This window comes from Typha latifolia, chromosome 3 (assembly GCF_019914945.1).
Source record: "Typha latifolia isolate L0001 chromosome 3, TyphaL0001v2, whole genome shotgun sequence".
Taxonomy (NCBI): domain Eukaryota; kingdom Viridiplantae; phylum Streptophyta; class Magnoliopsida; order Poales; family Typhaceae; genus Typha; species Typha latifolia.
In genome coordinates, this window is record NC_133088.1 from 26,848 (window position 1) to 46,990 (window position 20,143).

At 37.0% G+C, this 20,143-nt stretch overlaps 2 protein-coding genes across 3 annotated transcripts; one reads left to right on the forward strand and one right to left on the reverse strand.

Annotated features, from left to right (window-relative positions):
- Positions 1-266: 266 nt before the first annotated feature.
- On the forward strand, positions 267-605 carry LOC140783437 (putative cell wall protein). Its single transcript, XM_073130329.1, has one exon. The coding sequence runs from the start codon at positions 267-269 to the stop codon at positions 603-605; it is 339 nt and encodes a 112-aa protein (XP_072986430.1).
- Positions 606-3,515: 2,910 nt separating this feature from the next.
- On the reverse strand, positions 3,516-19,868 carry LOC140783908 (helicase-like transcription factor CHR28). 2 transcript variants are annotated; one of them, XM_073131037.1, is made up of 13 exons: positions 19,444-19,862; positions 17,678-17,756; positions 17,341-17,538; positions 17,002-17,214; positions 15,945-16,912; positions 13,898-13,969; positions 13,741-13,818; positions 12,770-13,667; positions 7,964-8,094; positions 7,112-7,333; positions 5,679-6,290; positions 5,366-5,575; positions 3,516-4,138 (listed from the first exon to the last, which is right to left on the reverse strand). In XM_073131037.1, exons 1-13 carry the CDS (start codon positions 19,585-19,587, stop codon positions 4,034-4,036), a joined length of 3,930 nt encoding a protein of 1,309 aa, XP_072987138.1. In that variant the 5' UTR covers positions 19,588-19,862; the 3' UTR covers positions 3,516-4,033. The 2 variants fall into 2 exon arrangements, with proteins under 2 accessions (XP_072987138.1, XP_072987139.1); XM_073131038.1 differs by lacking the exon at positions 17,341-17,538 and having other exon boundaries at positions 19,444-19,868.
- Positions 19,869-20,143: the final 275 nt, after the last annotated feature.

Sequence of the window (20,143 nt, forward strand, 5' to 3'; positions counted from 1 at the left end):
GGTAATGAATTCGGGTAGAGGCAACAAACTCAACTCTGTATTTAATGGAAGATGGGAATCCACATTTACTGCAACAACATCGAAAACTTGCAACAATAATCTTTTAATTAAAGCACCGTCATTTCTGCATCAAATTCTAGAAGCTCGAGCTTCCGTAATATAAGAAGACCAACTCCTGGAAAATCCTCCAGCAAACCAACGTCAGATTAACAATCCTAGTACCACTCGATCTCTACACACCTGCTACCTCTTCTCTTGGGCAGTCGATGGCATACCAGCAGATTAATCCCTCACTCTCCCCTTTGCTTCTATTCTTAGTATTGTTCTCCTTCTGCAACGAAGTGATCAGCATTAATGGTGGACGTAATGTTCCAGCCCAGGCCGGTACAAACAAGAAGCAAACGGAGTGCTCGCAGGAGGGCAGTGTACTAGTCCCCGGAGTTGGACGCTACATGGCTGGTAGTACCGAGATACCTGATATCTCTGCAGGCAGAGATTTGGACCACAGCATCCCAGCTGCAGTGAGTGGGCAGTATCTCCCCGGGGCTGATGACACTTTTGTTCCAAACCCAGGCTTCGAAGTCCCCAATCCTCTTCATCCTTAAATTAACCAACGTCGTAATTCTGCTATATAATAATGCCTTGTTGCCCGTTAATTTAAGGCGAGCTACAGCAAGAGCTAGATCGCGTACGTTCTACCAAGGTACGTACATTAAGCCTATAGAAAAGTAATTGGCTAGCCAATGGATTAGTAGTACTTACTAGCTGGCTCCGTGTATAAACAGTTACAGCTATATCTATATATACTTCTTTCGAGTTAAGAAAAAAGATTAATTACTTATCCCAAGCTAGCCTACCTGAATAATTATTCTGCATGGTCAATTCTACTGACCGATCGTGGCAATCAGATTATCTATATTTTGGAACGGATAAAAGTCTGATCCGGATTGAGTGTTTGGCTTCAGGTTGATGACTGGAAAAAAAATCTAATAATCTGAAATTACATGCTAGGATACATTAATTTCAATATATTCATTCATACGAGTTTTTATTTTATTTTATCAACAGTCGGTTAACTATTCATACAAGGTTGTGAACATTACTTATTTAAGGAGAAAGAAGAAGAAGAAGAAGCGGTAGCAATAGCATAAGCTGGTGTTCAATTGGAGCATAAATCTGGAACGAAAGCCCAGTAGAAGTAAAGGTTGTATAGGAAGAAGATTGACATGTTAAAATGTTGAGCCTTCTGGAATATCCTACGTGATTTACTTATCCCAAGCCCTTGAATCACGCGCTTTTCTGCCCTGCAATACCAAATTATAGCCAGTCGCATCCATGAGTTCTACGGCCTTCTCCTCGAGTTTAGAAGGACTTGGGTGAGATCTCGGAGCATCCGTTACCACCAAAGATGCGTGAAATGCGAGTTTAATTTCTCGAAGCAACGCGGTCGGTGAGTCCAACGCATTAGTAGCACCCTATAGCATATGGAAGTCTTTCACTATTGCTAGATGAAGCTCTTTTCCATTCATTCTTTTGGGACTTCAGTATACCCATCACTATAAATGAGTACAATAAGGAGTTTTCGACCAAACTAGAACTGCCTTTTTGTTTTCTTTTCTTTTTTTAACCAAAGTGAACTGTCCGGAGTCTAATTCACTGTAAACCTAACAAAAACACTGAGCTAATCATTTCATAATTAGTTCGTGGGCTGTTGCACCCTGAAGCACGTTTGTCACGGTTCATGAGCAAAAATTGGGATCAGAGACATCACAGCAATTCTATCCCTAGTCTCAAACAACCAGTAGGGTGTAAATAAGCCGAGCCTGAGCAACTCAACTCCAGCTCAGACTCGGCTCAAAATTAGTTTCGAGCATTAATTTGATGTTTAGGCTCAACTCAACTTGAGTCGAGCTCGAGCCAAGTCTAAGTCGAGCCCGAGCTTAGTTAGAGGAGGAGGACGAAGCGGCGGCGAGGACAGTGGCTTGCTGAAGGAGGAGGAGGAGACGACAGCGCTTGCAGATGGAAGAGAAGGCCGACAAAAGAGGAAGAGAAAAATAATTGATCGCCACCAAAAGGAAGAAGATTTTTTTTTTTTAAAATAGTTGGTTATTTAAAGAGTTAGTAGTGTTTGGAAAATAAAAATTATTTATCGATGGAAGAGAGGAGTAATAGTAGCTATAAAAAATAAAATGGAGATTAGGTCGATCGTATCAATAGAAAAAGGAGGTATAAATATTTAAGAGAGTTTTGTACTCTGCCATGTGTGAATGGAGATTAAAGAAGTATATTAAAATATTAATATATATTTTTACATATAATTTCGAGATTCGAGACCTATTTTCTATTTAGGCTGCTTAGTTCATTAGGAGCCGAGCCAAACGTGAGCAGCTCGTTTATTTTGACAGTCCTAACATATGGCTTTCAGTATCGACCTAAGAAACATATCCGAGTTGTACTAGTACATGAAATGCCATTCTAGTGAATCGAGAGAACAAAATGGTGAAAATTGATAATGGCCAAGAGGAAGCTAAGAGAGAATTCTTGCATATACGATCTATAGTTCAAGAACAAGGAGAGATCAATGCAAACATTGCACATAGCCTTAAGAGTGTTTTGTGCTCAGAAAAGAGGATAAACTATACCAAAACAGATTGAGATGGCTCAGAATGCACCAAAAGTCCGAAGCCCTCCAAAATAAAACGAACAGTGGGAATTATTAGTAACAAAAAGGAACTCTCAATTCAATCAATAATCTTACACTGAATACAACCGAATGGAGATAAAAAGATCTATATAACAAACCACATATACTGATATACACAGTGGTGGTGGTTGTTACATCCAGTTTCTTATCAGATCCGAGTATAAAAGTTGAACATAGTAAGCCTTTCAGTTTTCATACGCAAAAATACTACATCATCCCTTATTCCCTGACCACGCAAGATGAAAAGATTTTGATCACATTAATGAATACAAAACACCATGCAAAACAGAAGAAAATTTTCTAGAGAGAACTAAAATGCTCTCTGAACCCTGGATTTTGGCATCTCAGACAAATTAGAGATGGCCCCCTCCGTTGCTATGCCAGCTCTGTTGCAATACATCAGCATAAACTAAGAGACAAAAGTCAGGTATTGCTGAAAATAAATGACATCTAATAGACATAGAATGGAAATCTTGCTAGCAATCATTCAATAATCCATCCAGCCAAAATAAATATCAGAAATATCATTGTTTCCAGAGAAGCTAAAGTGGATGATGTACCTCTGTTGACAGTCGATGTAAAAGAAATACTTTGAGACATACTCTACAAAACTTTTCTTTTCACAGCATTGATACGAGTAATCTACATCTAGATAGCCCCTAGGCTATAAGGGGAACGCTGATAGGAAGTTAAACATAAGGGTACCTTTTATCAGTTCTTTTGTCAATGTCAACAGTTCTACAAGGTTCACAAAGCAGCACCTCCACAACTTATATACATCCAAGCAAGAAATATATGAGCAGAACCACACTTTGGAATAGGAAAACAAATCTACCTTTAAATCTCCAGATAGTGAGATACAAATAAATCACAACGGACTCTGAGAATATTGATATATTCAAAGGAAAAAAAAAAGAGAAGGAAGAAAACTAACTAATGAGCTTAGTTGGACATTACATTCATCTCCTATTCTTAACCTGTGAAGTTACTTGAGCCCACACTTGAAAGTTGGCATGTTAGCAATAGAACAACGGGAAAACTTTGCAATTCTATAACTATACACAAATATGCTGTTGGTTAGTACTCCATCCTCAATGCCTTTCTGATATACCAGTTACTGGGATCTCAACCCAATGGAAAACTGAGTAAAAGAAACCGCTTTATGATCCTAATACATACAGAACAGATCCAACTACTTCCATTCTTAGTGATCATCTTCTAAGCTGCTGACCAGATTGAATACTGAATACACCTAAAACTAGTTGGAGTGTTTAGCTGTCAATGCCATCTAGACAAGAAGAGTGCAAAATTTGCGGAAAAGAATGATTTCTACACCATGAACAGATACTTCAAGTCCTCAACTGTCAAGCGAGTCTGACGAGAACCAGATTCATCCTCGCCAAATGCAGAAGCAACCATCTCTCTTTTCTTATCCTGCAATGCATTTTTTATAAATGAGTACCACAATCAAAGTATGCCCTGCAGATATGCTTGTGGAAGATCATGAAATTCATGAAAATTAAACTTTGCCAAAAAAAAAAATGCTGCCATTGAAGGACCGTAACTCACTTAAAGTCTCACATTCCTGTCAGAAGACAGTTGAACGCAAATATAAGAGAACAATTGTGAATCGCAAAATGGCACACGAAGTTTGGCATTAAATTTTAAATAAATATCTCACTCGAATAGATCGAGCAAAGAAATCAGGCAGATTTTAAAAATACTTTATACCCTACATTAAGTTCAAGAAATACCATGAAGCATTGCCTACATGTATCAGATTTCAGCACGACATTGCATTACAATGTGCCTTCCAATATATTCTAATGTTCATGTGTTTTCTTTGAACAATTGTAATAAATTTCTACTTATTTCTCATCTTTTCAAGGGAGAATTCTACAATGCTTCTTACAGGCAAAATATTTGGATTTTTTTCCACAAGGGCTATGACATCAATCTTCATAATTATTTTCAAGTATACTATTCGTTCCTTCCCTACTCCATTTATGTATCTTATAAAATTAAATAATTCTCACATCAGAAAAAGAAATTAGCCTACATATACACTGTTCTATGCCCTATGCAATCCCTCAACCATCAAAAATACAAGGCTGCCTTTTAGAACACCAATAGCTGCTTAGAATGACACTCCAATTGATACATATGATGCATGTGCATTGCTAAGTGAAACTTGACAAATGATGAAGGCCTCACTACTACTCAATTAATAGCTACAATCATATCCTTGAGGTTACTTAGACTGATCTCAATTTTGATCTAAATGTTACCTAGAATACGTTCCATTACCACCAACAACATATACTACATTCAAAGGCAATTCTGTTGAGGCTACGCACAAATCACCTATTCACAAGATACCGTATACCAAATTCTTTAAGTTAAACTTAAGTCTGTCCGAGGCCAACTATTAGGGACACTTTTGAGGCTAGGCCTTCCTAACATTTACTATGAGGTCACATTCTCCCTAAAATAGAAATATGTACATTAAAGGTGCACATGCAAAATTAAGAATTCCAGTCTATAAAACTATTGGAGTTCTTGCTCTATTATTGGGTTTGTGCAGGAGATTAAATTTCTCTGCATCATGAATTAGAATTAGAAAGAAGGATCTAAAGATGTACTCAATGTTTGTGAAATTACCTGGAGAGCTAATATGCGATCTTCAACTGTGTCTTTCACTGTTAAGCGTGAAACAGTGACAGGACGTGTCTGGCCAATACGGTGTGCTCTATCAATTGCCTGGTCTTCTGTCGTAGGATTCCACCATAGATCTAGCAGAAGGACATGACAAGCAGCCACCATATTTAATCCAAGACTTGCAGCTTTCAAAGACATAATCATGACAGTAACCTATCATAGAAAATTAAGGCTATAAGGAAAAACAAGAACAAGAATACAAGAATACAGGATGAATGGAGAAATAATTTTATCTGACTGGAAGTTTTTAACAAACCTCAGGAAGCGTGTTAAAATCTTTAACAGCTTTCTCCCTAGCAGCAACAGACATTGTCCCGTCAAGTCTTCTGTACTGTATATAAGAATCTTTCAAAGGAACTTCCAACAAATCCAGCATCCTAGTCCACTGAGAAAAGACAATGGCCTTTTCTGTAACTAGACCTTCTGAACATCTATTTGAATCACAGTGTTTCCCGTTGCTTGTCTCAGAAGAACATCCCAATGAAACAGTACTCACTGCATTTTGTGATGGTACTGTAATTCCATCATAAGATTTTCTGCAATTACTAGTTTGGGAATTATCCAATAGAGGAAGTGATTGCAAAATCTCTAGAGCAGCTTTAACCTTAGATGAATCATAAGATGAACTATTTGCAGACAGCTTTTCTGCATGTTCCATTTCTTTACCAGAAAAATGAGAACAGTCATCTCCACTTAAGCCAGAAAGAGAGCTTGTTAATGTGCCTCTAGAAAATAATGAAGAAATACTCAATCGGAATTTGCAGCTGGCAGCCGGACAGATGCTGTCATCCCCAGTAAGATGTTCACAAATGCACTGGTTGCAAAAAACATGTCCACAGATAGAAACAACAGCATCTTCAGGGGCATCCTGCAGTAAATGCAATAGAAGCATATAAGTGGTCATTGAACAAAAAATTGTGTCCCCTTTAAACGGCCCCAGATAGTTGGGGCTGGCATTTCATTGATTTTGATGTATTATGGGATCAGCAATCATCTACTAAAGATCAGAAGAAAAGGAAAATTGAAAAACAGAAGTGTGGAAGAATAGAAACGCAAAAAATTTGGTCAAAACTCAAATTTCATATTTGCAGCTGAAATTTCAAAGATAAATAGCAAAAAAATTTGATTTGAGATCAATCATACATCTAGGTGGACTCCAAACTACTTCTTCAGGATATTTTGAAATTGAGGAAACATTTCCGAAAATCCAAAGATCCAATTTAATGATTTCCCCTAATTTTCTCTTAGTTTTGCTCAATAAACTTGACACACACCAGCACTGGGGGTGTCCTTTGCATGCTGCCCCAGGCCATGTGCGAGCAGCTTGCTGAGACTGTAAATACCGACCAGTATGCCCCATGCTGATCGGCACATACATCCATGGAATTCACATTTTATAAATAACAATCAGCCCAACCAGGTTTAAACATGGACACAATTTTACATCAAAAAGAATGAAAGGCAAAATGTGCTATGCATGATTGACAACAACCATCCAAGCCCACGCATCGACTTGCCTATATCTGGTGCACAATACATAGGAAACAATCTACAAAAAAGTCCAAGATATGACTTCTGAAAGTTAATGCATCCAAGGTAAGACATTTAACCAATATTCATAAAGACTGAATAGTGACTAGCATGCAGATTATAAACTTCATTTAGTATGATGAATGAAAAGCTGCTTACATTACAGATTGTACAAATTGCTGAACCAGCTTCCAAGCAACAAATTAGATGTTCTCGCTTATCTCTTGGAAGTTTTGATGCCATTTCAAGGGAACACCTCCAGACAGAATTAGAATCATATCCTTTAACCAAAAGAGGATGATCACACGCTTGCCGGAGCCTTAAGAGCATTAATAAAATGTTGACATAATTTTGCTTGACAGTGCCAGCAGCAGCGTAAACCTAAATAGGACATATGCTCAGAAAGTGCATATTTATAAATAAAAGAATTCACCTAGGGGCGTAAAAACTTGGAATTAAAAGAAAATGTGAAATCAAAAACCAAATCTGAATTGAAGTTCATGGAAGCATGAAGCAAGCAGTAATAAACAGAATTATGAGATGTTGTACAAGAAGAAAACCAGATATCGAACTGCCCCAGAAAAACATGCATATACCCATATAATAAGCCAAGAAGTCTCAAGCATAGATATGGTCTTCCTTTACATAATGACCAGTTGACAACCATCGTAAACAGAGAAGATGAGACGCTAAAAATGAAAAGCAGATGGTGCAACTACAGGACTTCTTTTTCATTACTTCCATGGCCGTGCCTCGTAGAACGGCAACATCTGTACCATTGAAATGATTCATCAGTAGAGATGTTTAAAGTTCAAACTGGTGCCTCTTCTTCCAATGGTCTAGGGCCACACTCAAGAGATAAAGAAAGAGACTAAATCACCAGCCAGACAAAGCTTTCTTCTTTCTTAGTGCTTTGGCTCGCAATAAAGCTAGGGCCCTGATCGCCAACAACCATCACGGAAATGCGAAACATAAGGCACATTCAATAACATCAAGAATATTTAAACCCACCTTAAACTGTTCTCGGGATTCAGCTTCTAGAATGGAATAAAATGCACGTTCCTCCATTGAGAAGTCCACCTTCTTAAGAGTCACAGTCTTTGCTGGCAAAGTGATAATAGGCTTTCCATCAATAAGAGCACCTATAAAAAAATAATAAAATTAGAGCACGTCTATTGCATGACGATCCCACCGACACATCAGTTCTTCTGTAGGGCAAGATGTATATAACCTTACAATATTAACTAGAGAGAGAGTTTCCATGACTCAATGACAAGCCTAAAATTGCCATAGCAAGTATTCTTAAAGATTTTTTGGTCGAAATACCAAAGCCTAAACAAAAGTCTGATACTGAAAAGGCCAAGGACCAACCCAGATCATCCGAATCAGAACCACATGTTGCCTGATATACAAAAATTGGAACTTTGGGTTCAAAAAGAGCTTCTCAAGAATAACAGAATGACAGAACAAACTGTACAGTAGAGTATGCGCATTTAATGAAGGTTATGTAAAGAAAATTGAAATAAGTAAACAAGACAAACTCCAACATGCGAAGCAAACAACGGAAAATGATAAATAAGTGAAGGAGAAGCCCTTCAACAACCCCTTAATGAAAGATGAAGGAGATGCAGAAAAAATGACGAAACAGATACCTTAAGACTTTGATTAAAATACAATTTTGAATCTTATGCAGTGAAAATCAAGGTTCCCAGTTTCGGCTGATCCCGACCGAAACGGGTGGGAACGGGTCGGATCTGACCCAGGGGACATCAATAATTGATGTCCCCATCCCCCACCTGCCTCTCTCCCTTTTCTCTCTCTCTCTTTCTCTCTTTTCCTCTCTTTCTCTCTTTTCTTTCTTTCTTTCTTTCTTTCTTTCTTTCTTTCTCTCTCTTTCTCACGGATCTCTTACTCTCTTTCTCCCCGGCGACTGAGTAGTGAGTTGATCTCCGTCTCTCCGGTTACCTCGACCTCCGGCGACGTTCTCCGACGACCTCGATCTCTGGCGACTTTCGGTAAGTTTTTTTTTCCCTTGTATAGCAGCACTGCAGCAACAAGCTGCTGCTGCGCTTGCTGTGCTGCAGCACTGCTGTTGCAGCAGGTGCTCAGCTGCTGCAACTTCAAAGCACAACAGCAGAAGCAGCAGCTTCTCTGCTGTAGCAGCACCTGGTGCTGCTTATGCAATTATGCCTCATAAATTTTAAATTATTTTATATTTTATTTTAATTTTTGTTTATGTTTTTTAGTTGCAGTCTTGCAGAGCTAAAATATCAATGGCTCCAAAAGAGAAGTCATATGATACCGACATTGGGTGGCAACATTGTAGCACTATTGGGCAAGATAAAAGGCGCGTTAAATACAACTGGTGTGGAAAGGAAATGAGTGGTAGTGTTAGCCGTTTGAAAGAACATTTAGCTGGAATATAATTAATTTCTTAGTGTACTCTGGCATGGAGACAATATTTTTGAAGTCTGTGGATGCTACTGCTCATTTTAAAAATGCAGATTACATTTGTCAGTTGATGGATGAGGTAGTATAAGAAATTTTTGAAAAAAGAGTAGTCCAAGTGGTTACTGATAATGGGGCAAATTATAAAGCTGCTGAAAATTTACTGATGATTAAAAGACCTCATTTATATTGGACGCCATGTGTTGCACATTGTATTGATCTGATGTTAGAGGATATTGCAAAAGAGCCTGAAATTGACATGGTCATATGTGAAAGTCAGAGGTTAACAAATTTTATATATAACCATGGTTGGGTTCTTAATTTACTCAGGCAGATGACTGGTGGTAGGGAGATCATCAGACCCGGCGTCACTAGATTTGTAACTCACTTTTCAGCTTTGGAGAGCATCATGCGCTACAAGGATGATATTATGCGGATGTTTACATCACAGGAGTGGTCTATGAAAATTAAGAATATGAAATCTAAAGATAAATCTTTAGGTGAAACTTTGAAAAATATGACTCTTGAAAATACATTTTGGGATAATATTACAATTGCCACCGCAGTATTTGAGCCTCTTGTCAAAGTATTATGACTTGTAGACAGTGATGACAAGTCTGAGATGGGTTTCTTATATGAGGCAATGGACATAGCTAAAAAATCAATAAAAAAAATATGAGCCAGAATTATAGGAAGTGGTGGAAGTTGATTGATTCTAGATGGAACAAACAACTACATAGAGATATACACGCTGCTGGTAAGCATGCTTTTAAGTTTTAAGTTTTAATTTACTTTTATTTATAAATATTTAAAAATTTGAATGCTTACAATTTTTAAATTTTTACAGGGTACTTTTTTAATCCAAGATTTCAATTCTCTAAAAATGTCAATAATGATAGTGAAGTCTTGTTGGGGGTTAGAAAGGTAATCAGCAAGCTTGAGCCTGATATTCATAAACAAATCCTGTGCGATAAAAAAGTAAGTTATGATTCAATTAAATAATTTTATTATTATTTGTTTCAAGTTTTAACTTTCAATAATCAATATAAACAATAAGCTAATAATATATTTCTAATTTTAGATGGAGAGATATAGATTGAGAGCTGGACAATTCAGTACTGCTAAAGTTGCTGCAGCTATATCTCATAACACTCCAGCTGAATGGTGGTCTATTTATGGATGGAAGGAGGCACCAAATTTGACTCCAATAGCAAAGAAGATTTTAAGTCAAACTGTGTCTTCATCACAGTGTGAAAGAAATTTGACTACTTTTTTCTTAATCCACACAAAAACACGCAACCGATTAACAATAGAAAGATTGGAGAAGTTAGTTTTTTGTCATTATAATATGAGATTGAGAGAGAAATTTAAGAAAGACAGAAAATGAACAACTGATTGATTTAAATCATGTTTTTGATGAAGAAGACCCCTTGACTCCATGGATCAGAGAGATAGACAGGGTATTAGATGACAGAGATAACCCATGGTTAGATGAAATATTAGGAGAGACCACGACGAGGGCAGAGGCTGGTACGAGTCATTCAGCAGCGAGAGATAGTATACCTACTAGTACTAGTCATAGTCCTGATGATACATATGGTGGTGAGATCATTCCATCTACATTTGTTGAGGAAAGTCAAGGAGGCATAAGGAGTGAAGACAGAGAAACTGAGGATATATATACATATTAGCGACGTCGTCATGAGATGCATTTTGGTTCCTATGATTATGGTACATCGAGTATTTATTGTTTGGAGCCATCACAACATCCATATACTAGTTATTATCCTCAGTATTCTCAGTATTCTCAGGCACAAGATCCAAATGCTGATTATTATCCTCCTCAAACGCAAGTCACACAACAAGATCCATACAATATGACTAGTATTATTATCATCCTCTTAAGAGAATTCCCACCAATTTCTCTAACCCATTTTCTACTCTAAAATTTGGAACACAAATGACTACTCATTCCCTAAATTTGATAAAATCCATTTCACGTAAAAGGGAAATACAAACATATATAATATTTAAACAGTTCGGGGAATGGAATAGGGAATTTGATGTGAATTAATATCAAAGAATGGTTGGTTCGGACATCAGATCTTCATTGTTGATCAGACATCATGAGAAATGGACTTTGATTTTGAGGGCAATTTAATCTCTCTATGTTAGGAAATTTTAGTCTTTTTTATCCTTTAGAGTTTGCCTGTATAGAGGCATGGTATCTTCTTATTGGAGGTTAATGAATGTTTTGAGATTTAAGATCATCTATTTTGTTACGTTGGTGAATTCCAATACCCCGTTGGTGGATTTCGCGAGTTTGTTATTTTGTTCTTCTCCTATCATTGTCCTATATCAATACGTTCTCCAAATAAAAAACCCAATTCTCTAAATTTAGAGAATTTGACTAGAGAAACTGATGGAAATGTTCTAAAGTATGTGGAGAAGTTTCCAAGAAAATTGAATGTTTCTGAAAAATCCATGGACTATTGACTCAACAGTCCAAAATAAAAGAAATGAGGATCCGCATGAACCACCCTTGAAATATTGTATTGAGGAGTACTGTTATTCAGCCTCAGATAAAATTAACCAATTCAACTCACCACTTTCTCTGCAAAAGTTGCAGAGCAAAAATCACTACAAAGAAAAGAGCAAGTAGAAATTACATCACCAATGCAGCTAAAAGCACTTTTTATGTAGATGACATAGATTACTAATCTCTCTTTACCAAATAATAGGAGTCATAACCATCAAGCCCCTACTTAGTTCATGAATCATAAACCAGATATGCCCAATCTATTTGAAGTGATGCCACTTTTTCAAGAAAATAGATAACCTATTCCACTCCATTCAGCTGGTCAAATTCCTCAACTTCTTTGATTGACCAAAATGATCTAATGGATTTATTCTGCTACTTATGCCGGCCTATCCCCCCAACCCCTCCATTCCAATATCCAAATGACAAAGATTGAAACTTACCTCAAAGATGTCTAAATATTTTATGTTGGTTAACCAAGTCAATCAAATATGAAGAACTAGTTGCTTGCATCCATTCAGATTTACAGGGTTTAGAAATATGAGGAATGCTCTAACTCCACATGCATGAAAGTTTGTTTGAATATCATCTTATACTGATCAAATGTATGTGACATTGACTGAAGCACAGCCCACAACTACAGAAATTAGAACTCATTCAAGAAAGTTAGGGATCAAGTGTGAATGCTTTCAATTAAATCCCAAAGTTCAAATTCCCAAAATCTTAGTCTGTAAAAGTGCTTCTAGTACAAGATTCTGTCATGTTGTTTTGAAACGATGCATGATTAGTGTAATCTAAAGATGCTAGCTTGCATAAGATAATAAATTCACCTTTAGTGCGACGTAACATTATTGTCTTCAGGACAGCTTGAAGCTTTTTGTAGCCATTAGTGGGATTCCTGCTGATTGGCACCTTTATCATGGAGCAGAATGACTTGTAAACAGCATAAGGATCATATCTGAGAAATCTAAAATAGCTGTAAAGATCATCAACTGCATTTTGTATGGGGGTGCCAGACAAGCACCACCTTCGTTTGGCTCGCAAACCCCAACATGCCCTAGCAACTTGAGTCCTGTGATTCTTAATGCTTTGTGCTTCATCCAGTATAACCCTGAACCATGCAACTCTTCCAAGAGGTCTAGTAGCAGACTCAAGCAAAGCATTCTCCATTATGTTCCCATCTTTTAGATTTTTGGAACTTGAATTTTTCCTCTTTTTACCACTTAAAGATCCCATGGGCTGACCAAATGCATCATGCTTCCCTTTCTCCTCATCATCTTTATCAACAAGTGGCTGCTTTGGGACTTCCATGCTTACTATAGCATATGTGGTTAGTACAACATCATACTTGGCAAGCTCATAGGGATCCTTTGTTCTATTACTTCCATGATATACTAAAAATGATAAATTAGCTTTGCCAGTAACTTTGTTTTGCAGTTCCTCAGCCCACTGTCGAAGAACACTTGTGGGGCAAACAACCAAAGTTCCGGCAGCTGGTCTGCTCTTCACCATCATAATAGGGTTCTCCCTCTTCACTGGACAACTCGTATCAGCTGGACTAGAAATTCGTGGATGCTTAGTAGCACCAGGCTCTGAGACATCAGCAATATCATCGTCTTCCAGGTTCAATGCTTCATAATTATTTTGCTTGTCCATTCCAGAAGATCGAAATGATGATGATCTCTCCATCAAAATTAGTGCTATTGTAGATACTGTTTTACCCAAACCCTACGGTAGTGGATACCAATTAAAATTGTCTAGCGTTCTTTAGCAATAGAGAGAGAAAAAATGATCGACAAACCTGATCATCTGCGAGAATCCCACCAGAGCAGTGTAAGCTGGCAGTCTCCTTTTGCATCATCCATGATAAAGCTATTCGCTGTGAAAAATGATGTGTTTGTCATAAAGAGGAAAATCAACAGTGAATTAGACCATATAAAGGTAAATCCAACTCAGACCTGGTGTCTCAGAAGAGGAACAGCTAAAACTCCTTCAGGTGGGCTGGCTTCAGACTTCGGCTGAGAAAGATCCTGTCATACAACTCCAAAGGTTAGTCCAACATATCCTACAATGCGAGGAAACAGAGCAGAACAGTTGAAATAGGAGCCACAAAAAAGAACTAGGAATCAAATTATAGGAAAACTCATTCATATTTCATTATTTCCATGCATTTCATGACGATAATTCAAACCATATTAAGAATGGTTAAAAGTCTTAAGATGCTCACAGAAAATGTAATACCAGGTTGCAGAGAAATATAAGATATATTTAGGATGATGTATGAAGAATAACAAAAGCTAATTTAAAATCTACAACTCCAAGAGTTCAGTTATCCTGTCAAGTACTCCTCTTTCTCTTTGGCTAAATATTATATCTTCCTAGAAAATAACTGAGGAAAAGGAGGATACAATCGGAAAATAAAAATTGAGTGGGTGGGGCCAATTAGTTAACTCAAAATCTGAACTAAGATAGTAAGAGGCTTTAAGCCCTACCTCCCTGCAATAGCTTTATGCAAAAACACTATTTAAAAGGATACAAAACATAAACTTAATGTAATCTCAAATCTGATTTTCATGTCAATATCATTGTAGAGGTAGGTTGGAATAACTTTTACCATTGACTGACTGAATGTGCATTACTTAATAGCTTTGAAAATGAAGAGGAAGATGGATATAGAAAAGCAAGAACAAAGAAGATAGAGAGTAAACATAAGTAGCAATTGCTCACTAACTCAAAAAATTATACATCATTAGGTACTTGGCAAATTATACATCCCTAAGCCATTCAAACAAGGTTTTTATGATATTGACCATAGGGAATCAATAGTCGAGCAAATTAGCCATCTGCAGGGATGTAGCATTGGAGAATATTTGGTCAAAGGGCAACCTTGGGAAATGATTGGTCCCATATTCTCTGTTTAATGCCACATAAAAGCAAAAGGTTATATATTAGGGCCTTATTCTCTAATTCAGTAACCAAACAACAAACTAACTTTTTTCTCCTAATCAAATTCAATACCTAATAAATAAATAGACAATAATATATAAATTTTAATATTTTTTCAAATTAATTAGACATGACTCAAATCTATCAATTTCTTGTCTTGTCAATCTTAACTCTCCTCTCTTTCAAAATATTCATATTTTGTATTATAAATATATCGTCTTATATGGATGTGTCAAATCATATCCAGTCAAACCTCACTTCCCTCTCCCTCCTCTTTCTTCTCTCTCACCAAGGACTATCAAATCATGTCCAATCAAGTCTCTCTCCTTTTAAATATACTTAAGCCCACAAATGGCTAGTATAGACATTATATAAGCCGGCAAATTCTTTCAAATATGCACTTAAGCTCGCAAATGACTTATAAATATCATAAACCGGCAAATTCTTTCAAATATGCACCTAAGCCTGCAAATAGCTGTATAATATTATAATAGTATAATATTATAACATTATAATATTCATATATTACACGACACCAAATAATATCCATATATTATAATAATGACCACTATCATGACATGAAAAGGGTATATTCATCTATCAAATTTATATATTATCTATTTCCCTCCGAAACTAATAATTTTTTAACTTTTTCACATCACATTATAAATAATAAATACACTCTTAGCCTACTTCAAAACCAAATATCAAATTACCTTAGCCTAATTCAAGATATCTAAATCAAAACTAAGAAATGGGGTCAGCTAATCTAGTTCAGAGCTTAATCTCAAACCGAACAAGGCGCAGAGTAATAGATATTATAAAACTAACCAGAAGAAACAGAGACGATTGTTTATAAATTACCGCGAAGAATCTACACAAAAAATTATAATTCTAATTAAGTAAGACAGAACAAAAAATGCAGCAAAACATTTTCTTGCTAAAAAAGATATATAAGAACCATGTTTCAATTCTGAAAGAAAACGAACAGCATTGTAGACATTCATTAGTTCTGCAAGTTAAATATAATCATCAGATTAAAAGAGCATGTTGACTAACCTGCAATGCAAGACGAAAAGTTAGTCTCTCATCTTCCTTAAACCTCATGCCTCCTAATTGGGGAATATATGGGTCACCATATACAGATTGTTGAGACACTGGATAAAGCTTTCTATGGACTGGTAGAAGCTGTGGCTGGGCAGGATCACTGATATCATCAAGAATACACAAATCGGCGTCATCATCGTCATCCACACTTGAACAGCTTCTTGCAGGATTCCTCTGAGCAATATTACTACCTTTAGGAACATTATGTTGTTTATGGCAAGATGAAAGCATCTCATCTCGCCTCGCGTTCTCTGAGGATGTGACTTGCTTCTCGCTATAGAGGTACACATCAGAATCAGCCAAAAAATGTCTTGTTGTATGAGCTAAAGATCTATGAACATTTTCAGAGGAAGAGTTTCTACTTGAGGGTAGTGGCGAAGAATCTGTACTAGATTCGCTCCTAAAAAATATATCCTCATAATGGTTCCTGTCATAAGATAAAGTTCCTGATGAAGATGCATCAAAATCTGAGAGCGGGCGCTCTGACAAAGAGGTATCAATTAATCCTTCCTGCGTATGTAACTGCATCTCACTGCTTATACATAAATTTTGAGACAGAAGCAGCTGATTCTTCCATTTATCATCCTTCAGGTGAATCATTGGTTCCTTTTTATATGATACAAATGGCTGAGAAATTTGTTCCGGCAGGAACTGGCCTAATCCAATTTCGATGTTATTAGTAGCAGATTCTCTATTTAATGTCAAACAACTACCATCTGCATTGCACAGTATGTCAGTCGCCTCACCAAAGTCAACCTCAGAATGAAATGTATCTGCTAAATTTGCATCATTCCCAATACATGGATGTCTTGTCATTGATGCACAAAGATTTCTTTCTTCCACAACAGAACTGGGAATCGGACCTGTCTTTATAGCATCACTTAAACCAAATTTCTCTGTCAACATATTCCGCAATGATTCTGCAATAACAATATGGAGACAACTTTTAGTGGCCCAACAAATTACCATATTATTAAGTGAACTACAGCAACAAACAAAGAACACTCACCTGTTCCACCATTTTGCAGCAAACAGAGAGCTGACATATTACTTGCATCTGATTCAGACTCTCTCACACCTTGTTGTAATGAAATTTCACCATTCATTTGCTCAAAGTCCCTTCCTTCATCTCCATCTAGGAAGAAGTCATTCCCAAAATCTTCATATTGTAATGGAGGTGAACTTGCTCCTTCAGCAGCACCAACGGGCACACTAAAACTTGCTGTATTATTCAGCAACAGTTGGCAGTCAATATTGCCAGTTAACAAATTATCAAAGGAATCAATAACTGAACCAATAGATAGAGAGTTGGATGGTACAGTTGAACATAACCAGTTTGGTGAGTAACCTGAAGGAGAAGTGTGAAAGCTCCTAGAGAAAGTATGTTGTGTACCATCAGTGATTGGAAGAGAGTAAGAGCTAGAAGTTAAGTGGTTAAAACTCTCTTCAGCTTGGTAAAGCCCTGAGAAAGTTTCTTTTAGGCAGTCTGATGCCCCCATAGTACACTGACTAGATCCTAGTTCTTTACCAAAACCCTCCAAATCTTCTGAATTTTCAGAAACATTTAACCAATGGTGTAGAAGAGAGAGAGAGAGAGAGAGAGAGAGAGAGAGAGAGAGAGGTCAGGTGAGGCCTTATAATTTAACACCCGAAAAAAAAAAAAATAAGGTTTCACCATGTTTTACCTTCTTTCAATTGAAAGACCTTCTCCGAACCAATAGGATCAGCCTCTGGTGTCCGTTGGACTAAACTTTTTTGAGCGATCTGTAGATTATTTAGCAAAAACAATCATAGTTTATTGCATTATGAAGACGGAAAAGTTTGCAACAATAAAACATAATTAATTCACAAGTCAAAACAAATAACATATGACTGAGCGATGTATTGATGAGTGGATTTATAAGACTTACGGGTGCAAATAGCTCGTGAGACAAAATACAAGCTCAAGCTTGACACATTTATACATGAGTTGAGCTTATTTTGGCTCATCTAATCTTGAGCCAAGCACAAAAAGCTTGTGAGCAGTCCTCCCCAGAGACTGCTCACCAATGAAGTCACCAGGGTTACAGGTATTTTTCACTTTATTATATGAATATTAATCAATCTCCAAATCATAAAATGCTATTTTACATGAGACAAGTAAAATTCATTTCAACTAACATTTGCAGAAATACAGAACTAATATGAAAAAATTGTACAACCTCAAGCTTGGTTAGTTTGTCAATGAAGCTAATTGACAGAGGATTATCGAACCAAACTTCAAGCCAATGAATATCTCTCATAGAGGCATTCTCCCCAATAACATTATTTATGTTCTGTGGATCTCATGACGCGTAATCAATAATATTAACCAAATTGCAAAACAATAATGGCTCATGAAATGTATTAAGACGTTAACCAAATTTCAAGCCAATAATAGGCATTCTCCTCAATGGCATTACTTAATATTACGGATCTATGAAATTTATTCCCATGAAATCAAAGACTAACATATTATGGCAATGGATTTATGTAACCAACTAATAACAAATATTGGCAAATTTCTTCCATATTCATCTCCATTTAACCAAGTTACCCTTTCTGGATTTTATGCAGCTTCCATTCCATCAACTTCATTTTTCAATACAAAAGCAGTACAAAACTTTCATGTAGAAAAGCTTGATATTCCGCTTCACAATACAAATCCATAAAAGGGAAAATTCGTGGGCCCCCTTCTTTACTCCTGCAAGCATCCCAAGTATACTTAAAAATCAACGTTATAGTGCACTATGCAACTACCACCTAGAAACACATAATGAAGTATTTGACCTAGCAATTCTTTTGTAGTCAGATACAGTGACCCTGAAGTATCTAGGATTCTATGGCTAACGAAAGGGCAAGAGGAGCCACAGCATTATCCCCTTATAAGACGCACTTCCTCAAAGGGTCAGAATCTGGCCAGACAAAATTTAAGATACCTTAGCCTAATTATTAAGCAGAGCAAATGATGTCAAGCAACTCTGCTAGATCTATGTTACTATAAGTGGAAAAGAGGCTACCAAGAGAAAGTAAAACAAAATATCCTACGCACTGTGCCACTGGAATGAGTCATTTGGTCACTCCTAACGACAATTCTCATGAAGTTCGTATGATTTAGTGAAGAACAGGATAACCTCTTCCGTTTACTTAAAAAATTATGGCACAGAAGGGTCAGAATTCCATCTCTAACCCACCAAAGCTTCCATATCATTATGTTATTCTTCCTTCCCATGCTAGCACACAAAGTGAACAGGGCCATAGCAGGTAACAGCAGATAACCAATGAGCAAAGAAAAATAGATTTAGTTTCAAAATCAGAGAGAACTATGCACTCGTCGAGAAATCAAGAATTAAGACAGAGAACCAAAATTGTTGATATACTACGGCGAAAAGTTAAAGATCAAATAGAGGAGGGCAAGATCTGAGGTACTCACAGGAGAAAAGGTCTGCGATGGGGGAGGTTCTTCGTCGAGGATGGCAAAGAAATCACCGAGGCTGATGGATAGATTGTCGTTGTATACGGCATCGTTAACAAGATCGGGATCCGAATCGAAGGAGGGGACTCGAGGATTCAGCATCGCAAAAGATCATGTGGAACGCAAGACCTTAAAAGGCACCTTCTTCCGTCCTCCTTTCTCCTCTCCCCCAATCCAAATTCTTCAAATAGCTTCCTCGCTTTCCTCGAAGCCCTAATTCGATGTATACATATATAAGATCGAGACAGAAAAAGAGAGAAGAGGAACGTGGAGGGAAGAATCGCAGGCGAGATGGAGTTGGGCGAGTTTTAATAGGAAGAAGGTGGAAGAGCCGAAGATCGAAGATGGGAAAGCAAAGGAAAAAAGAGGGAAGAAGAGTTGGTGAGGGACGAAAAAGATGGGGGCATGTATTTGTATATTATTGTTCTCAAATAATAATAATAATAATAATAATAATAATATGAATAACAATAATTTCCGAGTGGTTTCCCGAATCACGCGTCAACCCAAGTGATAAACGAAATTAACGAGGCCAGTATTTATAACGAAATTGGTTTACCACCCACGAGCTCGCATTGGATTCTAATTGGACTCGGACACATACTAATCCATGGAATCCAACGTACAGTTAGTTCACGGGTATCTTTTGAGTATATAA